Source organism: Eublepharis macularius, chromosome 4 (assembly GCF_028583425.1).
Source record: "Eublepharis macularius isolate TG4126 chromosome 4, MPM_Emac_v1.0, whole genome shotgun sequence".
Lineage (NCBI taxonomy): Eukaryota > Metazoa > Chordata > Lepidosauria > Squamata > Eublepharidae > Eublepharis > Eublepharis macularius.
Genome location: NC_072793.1, coordinates 167,422,261 through 167,441,167, shown reverse-complemented (window position 1 = coordinate 167,441,167; position 18,907 = coordinate 167,422,261). Strand labels below are relative to the sequence as shown.

At 45.6% G+C, this 18,907-nt stretch overlaps 1 protein-coding gene across 1 annotated transcript in view; it reads left to right on the top strand.

Moving 5' to 3' along the window:
• Positions 1-314: 314 nt before the first annotated feature.
• The window catches only part of LOC129327124 (zinc finger protein 665-like), a 98,679-nt gene continuing 80,086 nt past the window's right edge, over positions 315-18,907 (top strand). The window contains exons 1-5 of the mRNA XM_054975579.1: positions 315-403; positions 4,562-4,669; positions 6,832-8,200; positions 10,996-11,125; positions 12,141-12,248. Coding sequence (XP_054831554.1) covers positions 6,839-8,200; positions 10,996-11,125; positions 12,141-12,248 — 1,600 coding nt within the window. The 5' untranslated portion in view covers positions 315-403; positions 4,562-4,669; positions 6,832-6,838. The remainder of the gene's footprint in view (positions 404-4,561; positions 4,670-6,831; positions 8,201-10,995; positions 11,126-12,140; positions 12,249-18,907) is intronic.

Genomic DNA, 18,907 nt, shown 5'->3' with positions numbered 1-18,907 from the left:
GCATTTTCTCAGTTCTGCTGTTCCTGACGAGTTTTATCCATTAAGGGGCTTAATAAAAGTAAAGTAGTCCAAAGCGTTCATTTTTCAAACATTGCTTTCAAGCGTCTTTAATATACTCGCCCCTCCTTTTTTTTTTGCCTTGCGGGCCTTTCATTTCCGTTCCTGCTTTTATTTGGATCCAGTTTCCCTTCAATGATTATTGCGCTTCGCTCTCCGGGTGGCACTACAATTCCCAGAATCCCTCTGCAGCCCGAGGGAGGATCGCCGGAATTCCAGGAATGGGCGTAAAAGCAGAGGCTCTTGGGGGGTGCAGCTCTGGGAGTCCTTTAATCGGCTGGAATCGCCTCTCCCTCTTTTTCCGTACTCGAGGGGAGAATTTGGATTTCGCCTGTTTGCAGGAAAGGTGAGTTGATTCCCCCGAGAGAGATCGGGGAGGGGGGAGGGGCGAGTCGGGCCAGAACTGAATGGAAAAGGGGCAGGGAGGGAGGGCGCACTATGGAGCAGGCTGGAGGGGGGCAGTGCAAGGCTTCCCTGGCAAGATGTTTGCACGCAGTTTGCTCTTTTCTCCCAGGCTTAAATAAGTGCCATCCAACCAGCCCCGGCTGATCCTGATTACTAATAGATCAAGATGGGTAGCCGTGTTTGTCTGTAGCAATAGAAAAGAGCAAGAGGCCGCTAGCACCTATAAAACCGATCTCATCAGATCGCTGAAGCTAAGCAGGGTCGCCCTGGTTAGTAATTGGATGGGAGACCTCCAACGAAGACCAGGGTTGCAGAGCCAGGCAATGGCAAACCACCTCTGTTAGTCTCTTGCCATGATAACCCCACCAGGGGTCACCACAAGTCAGCTATGACTTGAGGGCACTCTTCACCCCCAGCAGTAGAAAAGAGCAAGAGTCCAGTAGCACCTATAAGAGATAACAAAATTTGTGGTAGGGTATGAGCTTTGGTGAACTGCAACTCACTTTTTCAGAAAGCTCATACCCTACCACAAATTTTGTTAGTCTTATAGGTGCTGCTTATTACTAATAGAAAGAATACTTCCCTAAATCCATCCACCCCTTATAATACAGCAGTTTGCCAGCAGTATAAATATTCTCTTCCTTTTAAAGAGTTTTTTTCTTTTAAAATACAAATCTCTTGGATGCAGAAGCTTGCTTGCGGTTCAAGGGCATGCTGTACAGTCTGCGATTGTTACTAAATCTTCAAATACCTGTAAAACATCTATGAAGGAGTATGCTTGAGCTTGGCTGTGTAGGCCCTGCATCTCTCATGTCCCAAAGTCCAGTCTGAACAGGTCTTAGGTTTGTTATTTCAAAAAATAGGACAAAAATCAAGGTGGTTGCAATCAACCCAGCTTATGTTTGTTGAATTGGATGCAAGCTTTTGAGTATCACAAAACTCCTCTTCAGACAAAGATGTTTAAAGCAGAAACATTGCATGAAAATGCCATCTTCACTGATTTGTAGACTTTGTTTTCATTGGCCTTGTTGTCATTCTTACATATATCAAGCTACAAGGCCATAGAACAGCATAAATCAGACCTTTAGAATTACAGTGTACAAAAGATTTTATGTAATCGTTTCTACTTAGAGAAATACATTCTTTTTTAAGGCAGAGAGCACACTGAACATTTACCAGAAGGAGAATTGCCCTTTGGAATTCCCCCCTTCATCTATCAGAGTTTTATCTGGAGTACGTTTGCTTATTTTGCTCCTGGCTAACATATCTTGAAGGTTCCTGGCACACTTAAGGATGAACAACGGGAGAGACTTCCACATGGAAATCCCAGATAAGGGATGCCAGTTTTTTCCAGTATCCCCCTAACATTCACTTATGTGTGGTCATACATAAGAGGAATCACCATTCTATCTGTGGTCCTGTCTCTGCTCCAGAGTGTTAACAAAGATACGTGTGGGATACTCTTTGCTTTTAAAAAGGCCAGTTTTAGATACTAGAAGAGTAACCTCTAAGCTTCAGCTGTTCCATTAGTACATTAGCTTGCCTTAAAAAGTCTGAATCAAGGTTGCAGTATGTTCTTAGCCTCAACATTTCAGAGTAAGGCAAATAATTTTTCAGGTGATAAGGGTGGAAGCTGTCCCCAGCCAAAAAAGAGTTTACATCTGTAAACATCAGTGTGCATTTTCCTTCCTTAGCACCACATCAGCAAGGAAGTAGACCTCTCGTGTATCAAATTTGATAATACAGTAGTATGAAGGGTGCTAATAAACTGACCAAACTGTACCAGGAATTCCTCCCAGCCTTTCTGGATGATAAAATATCGTCTTATAAAGGATGATGTAATTCCTGTAAGCATTAGTATCACTCAGGAGAAAAAGGTTATTTTCAAGTCTGGAGCAAATTTACAACCCATCTCTGTGACTGAAATCTGCCAAAAGAATTGATCTTGAAATCAGAGGAAAAAAATGTAACGGGCTGCAAAACTGCTCAAAAATGTCCTGCAAAAAGGTCTAAGGCCTCATCCTGTGGGATATTTGTGTACAAAGAATGTATGTCCCATGTCACAAAAAAACTCAGATGCCATTTGAACAGTATTAATGTGATTTTAAAAATCCATTGTCTCCTTAAAATATGACTCAATTTTAGGGGCACAGGTTTTTAAAAAAATATTCCCAATACTTAGCCAGGGGTTCAAAAATGGAGCCACTGTCTGAGACTATAGATCTGCCAGGCACCGGAAAAGTGCTGCTATATATTTTGGGCAAGAGATAAAACCGTGGCACCTTCCTTTCAGTTTCCAGGAGGAAATCATGTATAGATTAATTTATATCCAAAATCTTAACCATTTCTCTATATACACAGTGCTTCTTTTATAATGTATTGTACTGTTTAGTTGCCTATATGTCTTCCTGGTATAGTCATTCCTATCCCACACAGCACCGCCCTTATCCGCCAGTTAAAAATAACATGCCTGGAGTACACAGCTGCCCTAAGGATTCGTTTTCAAATTTACCCAGTTTGTGTTATACTGGTATCTTTGTATGTTCCAATTTTTTAAGTTCTTCCAGAACAAAGTCTTGAAAAAACTAGTATTCTTGACCGCAGCAGGGGAGTTAAAAGTGGAGCTAGAGTTAAAACCAATGTTATTTAAGAGGCAGGGGCTTCTTCCTCCTTATCATTAAAGAAATCAGCATGTTTTTATATATATATAATTGCTGAATTTCTGTCATTATTTTTAAAGAATTATGTTGAGGTTTTGGAACAAACAAGAAATGCTTCCTTAATACATGTATTTCTGATTCTGAAAGGCTAACCGTAGAAAGATTAACTTATCTGTGGGTTGTTGTGGATTATTTCTGGGCTGTATTGCCGTGGTCTTGGCATTGTAGTTCGTGACATTTCACCAGCAGCTGTGACTGGCATCTTCAGAGGTGTAGCACCGAAAGACAGGGATCTCTCAGTGTCAATCCTCTTCAATCCTGCCTTGGGCTCCTGAGGTCTGTGCCCCTTGCCTGCTTTCCCTTAAAAATAACTATCATCAGTTTTCCTATATAAGGAGTAGTCCAATTGGTGGAAAAGGAAAGAAACGAGTCTTCAGATGTTCTGCCACCCAAAGAATTGCTCTTATCAGTTTCAGGAGTCATGTCTATGGTTCTATCAAAGGATACAGATTTCTTACTTAAGTAAATTAATAAATATAGACTGAGATGAGGGGCAAATAAAGGATAAGCTGCTGAGGGGAGGGGGGTTCAGAAAGGAGGCATCTGCACCAAGGGGAGAGGCAGCAAGAGGAACTGGCAGGGCGGCTGCTGCGGCTCCACTTGGCTAGCTTACCTTGGCTGAGATCCCAGGCTGGTGGGATCTCCCGCAGTTGCGCCTGCTGCTGCTTGTTCCCGAGATAGCCCTGCGCCCACCAGTCCACTTAGGGGGCAGTACACTAAGGAGAGAGTGTGTCCACAGGGCTCACAGGAAGGAAGGAAGTCCCAAGAGCCTGGCGCGGGCGCAGAAGTGGGATTTGCTCCCAGGGAAATGCACTGTGGGCTTCTGCCGGGCATGCTACAGTCTGATCCAGGGCAAGGCAGTGTGGCCCGATTGTTAACAGGCCACGGACCGGGACCGGTCCGCAGCCCGGGGGTTGGGGACCACTGGTCTAGTGGGTTTGAAGGAGAGAAGGACATAGGGAAAGGTGAGAATATAGAGTTTGCTACAAACAGGGAAAGAGGAAATAGTGTGAGGAAAGGGATACAGGGGAAAGTGAAGTCCCCCCTAGAAGTCCTTGCAGGTTTCCCACCATGCAACTGGGCCGGCTCAGCTGGCTCCATGCAACTGGGCTGTAGGGAGAGGGTCAGCTGTGGAACTCTGATTGGTGAGCTGTGGAACTCTGTGTTCTGAGGCAAAAACCAGGTCAAGGAAACTGCAGACAGTTGAAGAAAGGCGGTAACTGGATTTAAAGTAATTAAATACCATAGCGAAGCACAGGTGTCCACCTAGCCTTCCTATATAAGAAGTAATTTGTATTGGTGGAACAGGAAAGAAATGAGTCTTCATGTGTTCTGCCACCATGTTCTGCTGCATGATCTTTTTCTGCTCCCCCTTAAAGGGCTTTGTGTCCCGGGGCCGTTCCTCGACTCTCAGCTGTATCGAAGGGAAATACTCTTCTTCCAGAGCTCTGAGGAAACGGGAAGATGTGAAGAGGCCCTCTTGTCAGGTAAGAAAGAGGAAACAAAGCGAGAAAGGCAAGTATTTAGGACTTTCTGTGTACAAAATTCATCTGCTCCATTTTATTGAATCGAGGAGTAAATCTGAGTAAAAGTGTCCCGTTTTCATAGTGGCTTTTCCCATGGATGCAACTCCCAATCCAAACTAGGCAGGACAGCGAATGTGTGGCCTCTGCAAGAAACAGCAGCTCCATGTCTGGTTCCTTCCCCCTCTCTTCTTTCATGACCTCAACTCAACACCACCTTCTGCCGGGTGGAGGAGTTGTAGCTCAGTGGTTAGAGCCCTGGCTTTGCATGCAGGAGGTCCCAGGTTCGACCCCCACCATCTCCAATTAATGGATCTCAGAGAGGAGGTGCTGGGAAAGTCCTTTCTGTGCCTCAGACCAAGGTGGATAATAGTCCTGAGACCTGAGTCAATGGCAGTTTGGCAGATGAACCAGTGGTCTGACTCAGTATAAGGCAGGATCACGAGTTCAAATTCTACCCCTGAATCCCTGGCAAAGGTTGCTTCCATCCAAACTGAGGCTATGCCCTGTTTGCTGTCATTGCTGCTGTGAATGCAAAGGACAACAGAACCAGTCCACATAGATTTTCTCCATTCTTTCCCCTCCTGCCCACCTTTCCCTCCTGCCCCACATTGCCACTGGTGGGCTTTTTGCCTGTATTAACAATCATTGATCGGTATATCTCAGTAGTATTTTTATGCTGGAGGAATATACTGAGGACCAACAATTTTTTTTAAAAAATGGCAAAAAGCCTGAAGGAGAATGGGGAATGATGGGTGTAAAGGGAAACAGAGTGTGGGGGGGGGATGGGGCACCTCCCTTTCCATGCTGGGAAAACGGCCTTTCCATTCCAGATGGCTGAGTTTACACCTCTGAGGGAAAACAACAGCATCCCTTTGATGCACTCAGGCCTTGTTATTGGGCCATGAAATCAGGTGACTCTGAAACCCTGGTCCTCATTGGGTAATGCCCCTTTTGCACATGCGGAGGAAGCCCTGAGAAGGAGCTATCCCTTTGTGTACATGTGCATGAAAGTGTGTACATATGGGATCCTATCAAGACAGAAGGACCCAAGCACCCGTGCCATCCACCCTCTGCCTTCTCCAGTCCAATGGGGGTGCGGGGGTTGACGTACCAAACAGTAAGTTTCCACTTAGCTCAGCAATCTTTTGACTTTTATTTCCTTAGATTAGTTCTGCATTGTATTTACTCTAGAGTTGTGCCTTTGTCATAACAAGGCATGTTTAGATAAAACTCTATTGCTTTAGTTCCAGCTGCACCTTACTGACCACTAGGGGAACCCAGATAACCCCTTGAGCAACTGTACCCCTGGGCAGTGGGTAGCGAAGAAGAGGAAGGAAATTCTCTGTTTACAACAGCCAAATCCCCCTCCACTCACATCCATTCATTGAAACGCAGATGTTGACACTTTCTCACACCTTAAAGAAATGCAGACTGGCAAGTCAGAGGCCCCTCACTGCAAAAACAGTTGAATTGGCATTCTGCCCTCCTTATTGTTCGGTGGTAGTGTTCGTATTCACTTATAGATGCAATCACAAAAAGAGAAGTCCTGTGAAAGCAGCATGCACATGTGCCAAACAACAGACAGCTTGAATATGAATTGAGGACCATGCATAAAATCCTGGACTTGAGAGTCCCCAAGTGCTTTGTAACTTGTATTTCCATTTACACACACCAAAAGGAGATGTTTACATATACTAGCAAAGGAATGTTTTGATTGCTCCCTCCCCTTCCCCTCCTAATTGCCTCTTCCCTCTGCTCTTCTGTGTTTGACCAGTCTCTGTATCAGGCATCTGAAGAAGAGAACTTGATTCTCGAAAGCTTATGCTAAAATAAAATTGGTTAGTCTTAAAGGTGCTACTGGACTCTTTTTGATTTTGCTACCACAGACTAACACGGCTAACTTCTCTGCATCTATTTCCATTTAGAGACCCAGGTTTGAATCCCTGTTCTGCCAGGCCTGGGTCCAGTCACACTCTCTTAGCCTAAGTACCTCACAGGATTGTTGGAAGGATAAAATGAACAAGAGTTGTTTTGGATCCCCATTGGGCAGAGTATAAATGAAGTATGGAAATAAAGAAATAATAAAAGTATTCATTGTTAATGACTATTCTTTATCCCATCAGGAAATTAATGGGAGTCAGAGAGTGGCAGGGAACCAGAAAGGACATCTGTGGTAAGAGTTGGGGGTCCAGAAGCAGAAGAAGAACTTGGGAATCCAGATTTAAGAAAAAGACAGCTGAAAGGAAAAGTGAAGCCCTGTGGGAACAAAAGAAGGAATCAGTTACCTGTCAGCTGAGGAACTCATGTGAGAACCCAGGCAACGACAAAATAAAGAAGGAAAAGAGGAGGAATACATGCTGTCTGAATGGAAAAAGGTTCAGCTACAAATCTAGGGTTATGAAAGAACAGAACATTCAAACAAGAGAGAAGCCATACAAATGCTTGGAGTGTGGGAAGAGCTTCTCTGTGACTAGCAACCTTACTGTACATCAGAGGATTCACACAGGAGAGAAGCCATATAAATGTTTGGAGTGTGGGAAGAGTTTTTCTCAAAATTCCCACCTAACTGTACATCAAAGGAGTCACACGGGGGAGAAGCCATTCAAATGCTCTGACTGTGGGAAGAGCTTCTCTGAGAGTGGCAGCCTTATTGTGCATCAGAGGATTCATACAGGAGAGAAGCCATTTAAATGCTTGGAGTGTGGGAAGAGCTTCTCTAACTATGGCGGACTTGGTTTGCATCAGAGAATTCACACAGGGGAGAAGCCATATAAATGTTTGGAGTGTGGAAAGAGCTTTTCTCAAAATTCCTGCCTAACTGTACATCAAAGGATTCATACAGGGGAGAAGCCATTCAAATGTTCTGACTGTGGGAAGAGCTTCTCTGCGAATCACAAACTTACTGTACATCAAAGGATTCACACCGGGGAGAAGCCATATAAATGCTTGGAGTGTGGGAAATGCTTCTGTGTGAATGGTAGCCTTATTTTGCATCAGAGAATTCACACAGGGGAGAAGCCATTTAAATGCTTGGAGTGTGGGAAGAGTTTTTCGCGAAATTCCTGCCTAACTGTACATCAAAGGATTCACACAGGGGAGAAGCCATTCAAATGCGCAGACTGTGGGAAGACCTTCTCTGAGAATGGCAAACTTACTATACATCAAAGAATTCACACCAGGGAGAAGCCATATAAATGCTTGGAGTGTGGGAAGAGCTTCTCTGTAAATAGCAACCTTACTGTACATCAGAGAATTCACACGGGGGAGAAGCCATATACATGTCCGGAGTGTGGAAAGAGCTTCTCTCTGAATAGCAACCTTACTGTACACCAGAGAATTCACACCGGGAAGAAGCTATATAAATGCTTGGAGCATGGGAAGATCTTTTCTCGGAATGACTACCTAACTGAACATCAAAAGATTGACAGAGAGGAATCTTTATATAAGTGCTTGGAGTGTGGGAAGAGCTTCAATGACAGTCCATGCCTAATGGTACATTGCAGAGTTCACACACTAGAAAAACCATATGAATGTTGTGTCTGTAGCAAGAACTTTTCTCAGAAATTGACATATATTCAACATAAGAGGGTGCCCACTGGGCACAAGCCTTATAAATTCTCAGATTGTTGCAGGAGCTTTTCTGATAAATTAAGCCTTATTGATCATAAGAGTTCATACTGGGGAGAAACCATATAAACATTTTAAGTGTGGAAAGTGCTTCTGACAAATACACAACCTTGCCACACACAAAAATAGGGGTGTTCGATACAGGTTCAGAATTCGGCAAAAATACCAGATTTTACCCAATTCGATAAAATCTGGTATCGCCGAATTAAATCTAGTGTTGCTGAATTGATTCGGTATTACTGAGCTCAAGTTTACCAGATTTATTCAGTAAAATGTGGTTAACTTTGGGAGCTGCAGAAACGTGCTGTTTCTTGTTTTTCCTTTGCTAAGAAAAAGCAAGAACCAGTGCTTTGTGAAGTTCGTGTCTTTTTTTTACCCTCTGGGAGGGGAGGGGAAGGAGTGAATTGCAGCCAGAAGGGGGAAAGGGGGTTGTGAATAAATAAGGGAGGGGGGAGTGTGAGCCAAGCCTTGCTGCAGCTTCCCTTCTCTGTCCCAATGGAGTTCTCAGGAAGGAGAGTGCTATTTTTAAACTGTTGCAAGGAGTTGAATTGGAGGCTTGCCTCATACCTAAACTCCTAAATAGCTGCCCTAGTTTTCTCCTTAGGGAATAATGGAGATTGGAGGTGGCTACAGGCACCTTCTTTGGGGAACCATAAAATGGCCCTCCAGGGTCCAATCTCCATGAATGTGGGGGATTCTTGAGAGGACAGGTAAGAGTAGGCCTCCTCCAAATTCAGTGTATTTTGTATGGAAAATGCCACCTCCATCCTCCTAGAAAGCTCCCTTACTTTTTCCCCTAGGGAATAATGGAGATTGGAGTGGATGGGGGGCATCTTTGGGGAGCCATAAAATGCCCCCCCCGAAGTCCATTCTTCATGAATCTTGGGAGGTAGGTAGAGGACAGGTAGGGGTAGGTCCCACCCTGCAGTCAGGCAAAATCGGCAGCTGCCCATACATGCATATTCTCTATAGTGCCCCCACTTTACAGAACAGCCTGCATGAAAATGGCAGGAAAGTCATCTCTCCTGGGTTTGTGCAAATTGTGCAAAACTGAATTGTATTGTCGAAGGCTTTCACGGCCGGAGAACGATGGTTGTTGGGGGTTTTCCGGGCTGTCTTGCCGTGGTCTTGGCATTGTAGTTCCTGACGTTTCGCCAGCAGCTGTGGCTGGCATCTTCAGAGGTGTAGCACCAAAAGACAGAGATCTCTCAGTGTCTGAGAGATCTCTGTCTTTTGGTGCTACACCTCTGAAGATGCCAGCCACAGCTGCTGGCGAAACGTCAGGAACTACAATGCCAAGACCACGGCAAGACAGCCCGGAAAACCCCCAACAACCATCAAAACTGAATTGTTTAGGAAGGCCTCCTTACACAGATAATAGGGCTGTGCTCTAAAGAAGTGGTTCAGAGTATACTACTGGGTACTGGATAGTTCCGTGTTTTTTAATGTCATATCAGATATGAATCAGTTACATCTGCTTATGATGAATTTTGGCTGGGAAAGGGCTTAATAAAAGTATAGCAGTTCAAGGCTTTCATTTCTAAAATATTGCTGGCCGTTCCATTCAATCCCACTTTTACATAGTCCAGTCTGCATTTTTAAAAATTATTTCCTCTTGCTCTCTGGGCAGGCAGTACAATTTCCAGGAACCCTTGGGAACCTGAGAGAGAATCATGAGGGTTTCCCAGGGATGGACTAGTTTACAAGAAGGCAGGTAAACTGAAAAGCATGGGCTACATTCCCATGACTCTTTTCTTTCCCTCTTTTGGGGGAAACCTGGTGGAATCTGGCAGGGATTCTCCTCTTCCTTGTTTTCCTTGCTTGAAGGCAGAATTTGGCATTTGTGTCTTTGCCAGAAAGGGGAGGTGATGATTTCCTCCAAGAGAGAAGAAGCGGGAGGGAATCCTGCATGAATTGAATGAATGAGAAACAGAGAGAAAGAGCAGGACGAAAGCAGCTGGAGGCAGCAGGCCAAGGCTTCCCTGGTGAGATCTGTGCCTGCGGGCTGCTGTTTTGTCCCAGGCTTGAATAAGTTTTGTTCAACCAGCCCCATTTGATTCCTATCATTAATAGGAAGAATAATTCCCCCTTGAGTTCCTCAGACTCTTACTGCAACCAAACAGCAGTTTGCCTGCAGTACGAATATCCTCCTTTCAAAGAGGTGGTTTCCTTCTGAAACAAATCTTTTTTAAGATGCAGAAGCTTGCTTGCGGGTCGAGCGCACATTGTATAGACCACAACTGTTCCAAACTGGAAATACCTGTAAGTATCAAAGAAATCGGGTGCTTGGGCTTGGCATTCTAGGCCCTGCATCTCGCATGTCCCAGCCTCCAGTCTGAACAGGACTTAGACTTGCTATTAAAAAAATAGAACAAAACCCAAGATGGTTGTAATCAGCCCAGCTTTTGTTAGTTGAATTTAGAGCATCACAGATCTCTTCAGACAAAGATGTGTGTAGCAGAAACACTACATGAAAATGCCATCTCCGTGCATTAGCAGACTGAAACACAGCAGACAGCATTTCCAGAGCATGACATTTAATTTTCATTGCCTCTCGTTTCATAGTCTTTTTTAAAATCCAAATACCGGCTTCTGGGAATCTGCCTCTTCCCGTGTTTATGAATCCTGCAAGATGATTAAATGGGCTGTTTTTCTTTCAGGCACCGCCAGTGTCCTTTGCGGAGGTGGCCGTGTTCTTTACGGAGGAGGAATGGGCTCTCCTGGATCCAGCCCAGAGAGCTCTCTACTGGGAAGTCATGCAGGAAAATTACGAGACTGCGGCCTCTCTGGGTAAGGGTCTTTCCCCTGTATTCGTTGCTAGGGAAGAGAAGGGAGGGATTTCAAGACATGGATTCATCTGTCCTAGAGCAAAAAAAAAACCCATTCCCCTCTCTGTACCGCAGTGCCTCAAAATAAATCCATTAAATATATTTGTGCTCTAAAGAGACCTCTGTCAGTGGTGAAGTTTCTGATAGGAAGAGATGGATGACACCCAACTGAATGCATCTTCGCAGAGCCCCCCTCCATCCCCACTGCAATTCAGGGGAACGCTGCTCTGTTATTTTGGAAGGACCAGTGGCACTTCTTGTGGGTGCAGCTTCAGAAGAGGCATGTCACGGCCAAGTTAGACATTTCCAGAGGAGCAGGCATGTTCGTCCACTGTAGCAAAACAAAATGGAAGCCCAGTGGCACATCGAAGACTAACAACATTTATACCACCAAAAGTGTTCATGAACCAGAGCTCACTTCTTCACATTTAATAAATACTAGAGTAATTTTTCCTCATATTTTGCAATGTCACTTCCAGGGAAGAACCCAGAAACAATGTAGGGTAGCTCTAGGAATTGAGTAGGCAGTGCTCAGAAATACATTTTTTTGAGTCCCAGTACAGCTGCTTTCAATCAAAGTAGTTAATATTCTGTCTTATTAAAAGGTAGGCAGGTTCAGTAGTTCAAATTCCAATCCCCCCTGCCCTCAGGTGTAGCTAGCTTCCAAACAGAGGCCAAGCCTCCTTCCCTTACATTGCGACTAAGCATGTAAAGGAAGTACACACACCCCATACTGTGATTTTCTCCTTTCCCCTCCTGTCCCCCATTCACCCCCATCATTGGCAACTTTTTACCCTTTAAAAATATCAGTATATTCTTATAAAGATACTTTGGCTCCCTCCTGGTCTGTGTTTTCAAATTTGAGCCCTGAAAGGGACCGTGTTCCTTATATACTGGCCATCATACAAAAAATTGCTCCACTTGGAATTACACCATTGATAGAACGAAGATGCTTTCTTTCTCTGTCCCTCATACAGAAGATGGATCCTTGAGAGAAGAGGAAGGCCTTGTGTCAGAAGAAGCACTGGAGAGTTTACAAGGGCGATCTCGAGATAATATTTCCCTCCTGAATGAACTGGATGAAAGTGAGAATCCTTTCTGGCTCCTTCAGGGAAACAGTCAAGGCTTTCCCAGAAAGGATCTCTTTGTTGTATCCCGATGTTCCCTCTAAGCTGTGCAGTGTTGTGAGCCAAAACATTTTTTGCGCGCTAAAACTTGCACAAAAATTTATTTTGTTAGCTGACTTGCATAAAAGTTTTGAGATCGCTTTTTTTAAAAAAAAAGATTGCAACCTACAAACATACAAGAATACAAACATAAAAACAGTTGGCCATCACATAAAACAGTTTTTAGAAGTTTATAACCTCAACCTTATTAATATCTGAGAATTTTTAAACTGTATTTTAAGCATTTTTAAAGAATGCTTTATATGTTATACCTGTAGACAGAATCAAGTCATATTTCATTACAGAAGACTATTTCTTTTTTAATTATTATTTTATAATTACTTTTATTTGTTTTTTACAAAGTTTTCAACTAACAATAGTACTTAAATATACAATACTAGAAACAAAGCCTGTTGTGCAAATAAATACAACGGGCTCTAGAAATCTGGGGCTGGGGTGGGGGTCTGGGAAGGGCTGGCTGGCAGGCAGGGGGGTCTGGGGAGGATTGGCAGGTGGAGTGGCAAGGGGAGTCTGGGGAGGGTTGGCAAGTAGGGGGCAAGGGGGGTCTCAGGAGGGCTGAGATGCAGGAGGAGTCTGGGTCATCGCTTCTGGAGCTGGGTCAGAGGCCTGGGCCCTGAATTGGCAGTGCTCTTTATTTTATTGGTGGTTCGTGTACAAGCAAGGGAACTTTTTGCATGCCTAGAGGAGCGTCCTAGAGACGCAGGACATTGCTGGCTTCCCCCTTCACTCCTCAAGGGGGCAAAACCCATGTGCTGATCAAATGCTGCCAGGGGGTCCTTGTAGCAGGAGGGCAAGTGGAGAAGCTTCCTGTCTGCCAACACAAGGTCTGAGTGCCCTCTTGTAGTTCTGCCAGAAAGGATCTCATTGTTTTATCCTGATGTTATTATATTCTCCTGGAAAAGGTTTGTTTGTTTGTTTGTTTGTTTGTTTGTTCGTTTGTTTGTTTGTTTGTTTGTTTGTTTTTAACCCGCCCTTCCCGCAAGTGGGCTCAGGGCAAGGCACAATATTTAGGACCAGAGGAAACTCTCCAGACTTTCTCATCCCACCCCATCCCTCGTGTTTCTTAGCAGCTCCCATCTTTTTTCCCCCCACCCACAGCCAAACAGGTTGTCCCTGCCCATCCTTGTGGAAGCAAAATGGCCCAGGGCCTGAATTGGCATTGCTCTTTATTTTATTGGTGGTTCATGTACAAGCAAAGGAACCTTTAACATGCCTGAAGGAGGGTCCTGGAGAGTCAGGAAATTGCTGGCTTCCCCCTTCTCTCTCCAAGGGAGCAAAATCCATGTGAACAAGGAGCAAGTAGATTGTGTGGATGTGCTGATCAACTGCTGCCAGGGAGTCCTTGTAGCAGGAGGGCAAGTGGAGTGGCCAGGCCCCAGTTCTACCCGGCTGGGATAAGGCATGGAGCAGGGAACAATGCCCACTCCCCTTTCACTCAGCCAGGAAAGGAGCACCCAGCCAGGATAAGGAGCAGAGCAGGTGGCAATGCCCTCCTCACCTTCAACCCACCGGAAACTCTAATAGTATTAATTATGTACTATACCCATTACGTTCCTACTTGTGTGAACCATGCCCTCCTGGGTGCTGAAATCTTCCAGGGCAGGGGCAGGCAGACTGGTCCAGGAAATGGTGCCTCCTTTTGAGACGGGGTGGTCACCCCTGACCGGAAATGGGAAGTGGTGTGTCCACTCCTAACGAAACCTCCTCTGGGCTAAGGAGAGTTGAACAACTACCATCCAGTCTCAAATGTACCATTCTTGAGCAAGGTGATTGAATGAGTGGTGGCTGAGCAACTTCAGAGATTCCTGAATGAATTCGATCGTTTGGATCCCTTCCAATCCAGTTTCAGTTTTTTTTTATTAGAGTGAAATGGCTGAGTTGGCCTGGGGGACGACCAACTCCAGAAGATGAGCAGGCGGAGCGTGACTCTCGTAATTCTCTTGGTTTTACTACCATAGATCCCGGTATCCTTCTGGAACGCCTTCCAGGGTTGGGGACTGTCTGGCACCGTTCTGTTGTGGTTTCTGCCTTATCCCAAAGGGAGGTTTCATGGTGTGGTGCTGGAGCTCTGCTGCTGCAGCCCTCGGCCTCTGGCTTACAGGGTCCTGCATCTTGTCTTCCGTGCTTTTTAACACCTATGTGAAGCCATTGGGAGACGTCATCTACAGATTTGGGCTGAGTTGCCACCCATATGCTGATGACACTCATCTTTATCTCATTCATCCATCAAGTCACAGGGAGGCTGTAGAAGCCTTGAACAGGTGCCTGAAGGCAGTTTTGGCATGGGTGAGGGCTAACAAGCTGCAACTGAATCCTGATAGAACCAGTGGGGGAAGGTTCGATCCAACAATTGGGATATCTCCTCTTCTGAATGGGGTTTGCGCTCCCCCAAAAGGAGCAGGTTTCATAGGCTGTGAGTGCTGTGGATCAAAGCCTCCTGTTTGATAAAGAGGAAGCATCGGCAGCCAGGAATGCCTTTCCCCAGCTTCAGCTGGCCGGAAAGACCTTGCGGTAGTGGTGCAAGCCTTGCTAAAGTCTATATTTGACTTAATAGGTAAAAGGTAAAGGTAGTCCCTGTGCAAGCACCAAGTCATTACAGACCCATGGGGTACGTCACATCACAACTTTTTCTTGGCAGACTTTTGTTACCGGGTGGTTTGCCATTGCTTTCCTCAGTCATCTACATTTTACCCTCAGGAAACTGGGTACTCATTTTACCGACATCAGAAGGATGGAAGGCTGAGTCAACCTTGAGTTGGCTACTTGAACCCAGATTCTGCCAGGATCAAACTCAGTGGAGTATAATGCCGTATAGTCCACCCTCCCAAGCAGCCAGGGGAACTGATACCCGTAATCTAGAATTCACATGTAATTCTGGGAAATCTCCAGCCACCACCTGGAGACTGGCAACCCTAACTATTAGGGCTGGTGAGAATGTGTAATCCTTGAGAGGGCCTTGCTGCTGAGAAGAGCCACGTTAGTTCCAGTCACGACAGGAAATTCAGCTCCTGCTGTTGGGGTAGTTATGTTTGACGGCGGCGATCCAGATCATAATCCTTCTTGCCTGCCCAAAGGTCCCCTTATGCGTTCCCTTTGTTTTTAAGAATTCCATCAGGCTCTCCTGACCGCAGACCCTCCGCCTTCTTTGTGAAGGCTCTTTCCCCTCCCTTCCTTCTCCACCCCTTCCTCAGGCATTGGTCTCCTGCAGTTACTCTTCACTCAAGCCCCTGCTGCTCAGGCTGGAAACTCTTCTGTGTGGCCAGAGTGCCAGGCTAGGCTCCCCATTCGAATCCCCGCTGTGTAACGGAAGCCTGGTGGGTGAGCTTCGGGCCAGTCACATACTCTCAGCTTCATTTATCTCACACAGGTTTCTTGTGGGCATAAAGTAGAGAATGATAGAATGCTTTTGGGGTACCCACTGGGGAGAAAGGTAGGGGGTCAATGAAGGAAATAAACCAATTCTCATCCAAATCCTGAGCCACCCTCAGAGTTGCTCTTTGCTACGGATCTTCCAGGATCATCTGATTGCCCCCCCCCCACAAGGCCTTTTTCAGTTCAGGCTGTCTTGTGCCTGCAGGTTCTTGTACTAGTTCAAAGTTTTCATTTTTAAAAGTGTCTTTAACACACATACCTTTGCAAAGTTTTTCATTGACAATATAGCATGAATATGATCTGATTTGGATGCAGAATGTAATTTAGGTGAAGTGGAAGAAATGCTTAATACACCTGCCTGGGTGCCATTTTGACCCAGTTACAGTGGTGCATATTGAGAGGACCCTGGCACCTGTGAAGGCCACTCCTCCTCCTCTAGATTCTTGCCCGTTTTGGTTGCTAAAATCAGGTAAATGCTGCATAAGTGATGAATCATAAATCAGTCAATAACTCAAAGCACTTTCTCCTACCATTCAAAGAAGAGGGTATCCACTCGCTCCTTTAAATAAACCTCTATACAAAATTGATGTTTTGGTTGTTGTGGGTTTTCTGGGCTGTATTGCCGTGGTCTTGACATTGTAGTTCCTGACGTTTCGCCAGCAGCTGTGGCTGGCATCTTCAGAGGTGTAGCACCAAAGAGATCTCTGTCTTTTGGTGCTACACCTCTGAAGATGCCAGCCACAGCTGCTGGCGAAACGTCAGGAACTACAATGCCAAGACCATGGCAATACAGCCCGGAAAACCCACAACAACCATTGTTCTCCGGCCGTGAAAGCCTTCGACAAAATTGATGTGCTCGATTATTTATTGCCCAGTCTCTAATCTGTCCCTCCTAAGCAAAGGGATTGAGAGAGCAGCAGCAGACCAACTCCTGGTCTTCTAGGATAACTCTTGTGGTCTGAACCCTTTACGGTCTAGTTTCAGGCCAGGCTAAGGGATGGAGACTGCTATGGCGGCTCTAGTTGGGCCTCCATCTCTATGTGAACAAAGGCAGTGTTTCTTTGCTGCTCCTCCTTGGATCTATCCACAGCCTCTTGTCACAGTAGACCATGCCATCCTTTTGAGATGTTTGTATTGGGTTAAATCTTTCCTCATGGAATAAACTCAAAGGGTTGCTATTGGAGACCAGCTATCTTCAGGATGGGAATTGTCTTGCAGGGAATGCTCTCTCTCACACAGGATCCATGCATTCTGCCATCCAAGGAGCTGCCTTTGAAGACAGCTTGGAATTTTCAACTGGTTTATAAAGTGGGGCCAGCCAGGACTTTCTTACAGGGACTGGCCAGTCTTCTGCCAAATATGTTGTTTGGCAGCATGGTACTGGAGCCAATACGATGTCCTGGTGCTAATCTTCCAGACCCGAAATGGCTTGATCCAAGGTCCGTGGAGGACTACGCATCTTAATGTTAGTTTATATACTGAGGTTGGCTGAGGAGGCCTTGTAGTGGGAACCCCCAATCAGGAAAATTGAGGTGGTGGGACCAGATGTGTGGGCTTTCTCAGCAGCTGCATCCCCTCTTGGGATCTCCCCCCTCCACTGCTGCTGCCCCACACCACAGACAGGTTTTTCTGTACAGACCCTCCAGTATTGTCTCCCAGCCCCATGTTTCTGAAATTCTGTTTGAAAGTTTTTCACTCTTGTTATTGATTGTAGCTCTCTTGTATGGATTAGTTTATAACATTGCAAGCTGCCTTACTTCTACATACAAAAATGGGGTAAGAATATTTTAATAACTAAATAAATGGTTACTGTGTAGATAGATAAGAGCATTTCCTAGCATTAATACAGGCGCAAGTGAGAGTAACCTCTGATTTTGCAATTGGAGGGGGTGGGGTCTGCTTGAATGTGAAAACTTAGATGATCCAGGACGTTTTTCTACACATGCACTGGAACACAAACGATGTGGCTCTTTTGTGGTACAAAATTATAATCCGCAAACAGATTTGATGTAAAACAGTAAATTGCATGCTGCGGGTCCTGGACTGTGGATCCCATGGGATTTTTGTGGCTGGGAGCTTCATTGTCAGTTATGGCCCCTGTGGATTTGGAGGCTGTGGCCTGAGGGGACTTGACCTTTGCATTGTGTTTCTGCACAAAACAGCCATTTGCAGGCCAGGGGTCCTGAAACTTGGAGCCTGGGGGAATTTTGTGGAGGGGCGCCTCACTCCTCATCTGGGGTTCAGCGGCCTCAAGAACTTCCTGTTGTGATGTGATTTATTGTTGTTGAAAATGGGCTTTGTTTAGGAAGCAGTAAATGAAATTTATATGGTGTCCTGCTCTTATTTCTAGAATGTTTTTCTTATTTCCCTCAGACTTCTCCTATTGGTTTCTGCAAAATAAATACATTAAAAAGGTGTAAGATGCAGGTTCCATGCTGTTCCTGATGAATTTTAGCTGGGAAAGAGCTTGCTTGATATATAGGTTTTCATTCCACGTGTCTTTATCACACACCCTTTCGTTTTTATTCCGTTCCGGATGTGACCATTAAAGGGCTTAATAGAAATATAGTAGACGAAGGCTTTCATTTCTAAAATACAGTTTTCGGGTATATTGGAAACGATGCACGACCCCCTCCCCTTTCCCCTTTGTGGGACTTTCCATTCCGTTCGTGCTTTTTACGGGATCCAGTTTCTTTCTATCCATTATTGCGCTTCGCTCTCCGGGTGGGCGCTGCAATCCCCAGAATCCCTCCGCAGCCCGAGGGGAGGGGGGGGGGGTCGCCTGGAGTTCCGGGGAGGGGCGAGTTTACGTGAGGGCGGGAAAACACAGGCTCTTTTGAGGGGGGTGCAGCGCTGGGAGTTCTTTCTCCCCCTTTTTCGCGGGAAATCTGCTGGACTCTCCGCTCCCTCTTTTTCCCTGCTTGAGGGGAGAATTTGGCTTTCGCCTCTTTGCAAGAAAGGTGAGTCGATGATTCCCCCGAGAGAGATCTGGGGGTGGGTTGAGTGGGTCGTCCACGGATTGAAAGGACGAGAAACACAGAGCGGGAAGGAAGCTCGGATTGAATGGGCGAGAGCGAGAAGGGAGCGGCTGGAAGGGGCAGCTCAAGGCTCCCCCGCAAGATCTTTGCTCCTCGGTGGCTCTTTTCTCCCAGGCTTGAGTAAGTTTCGTGCAACCGGCCCCAGCG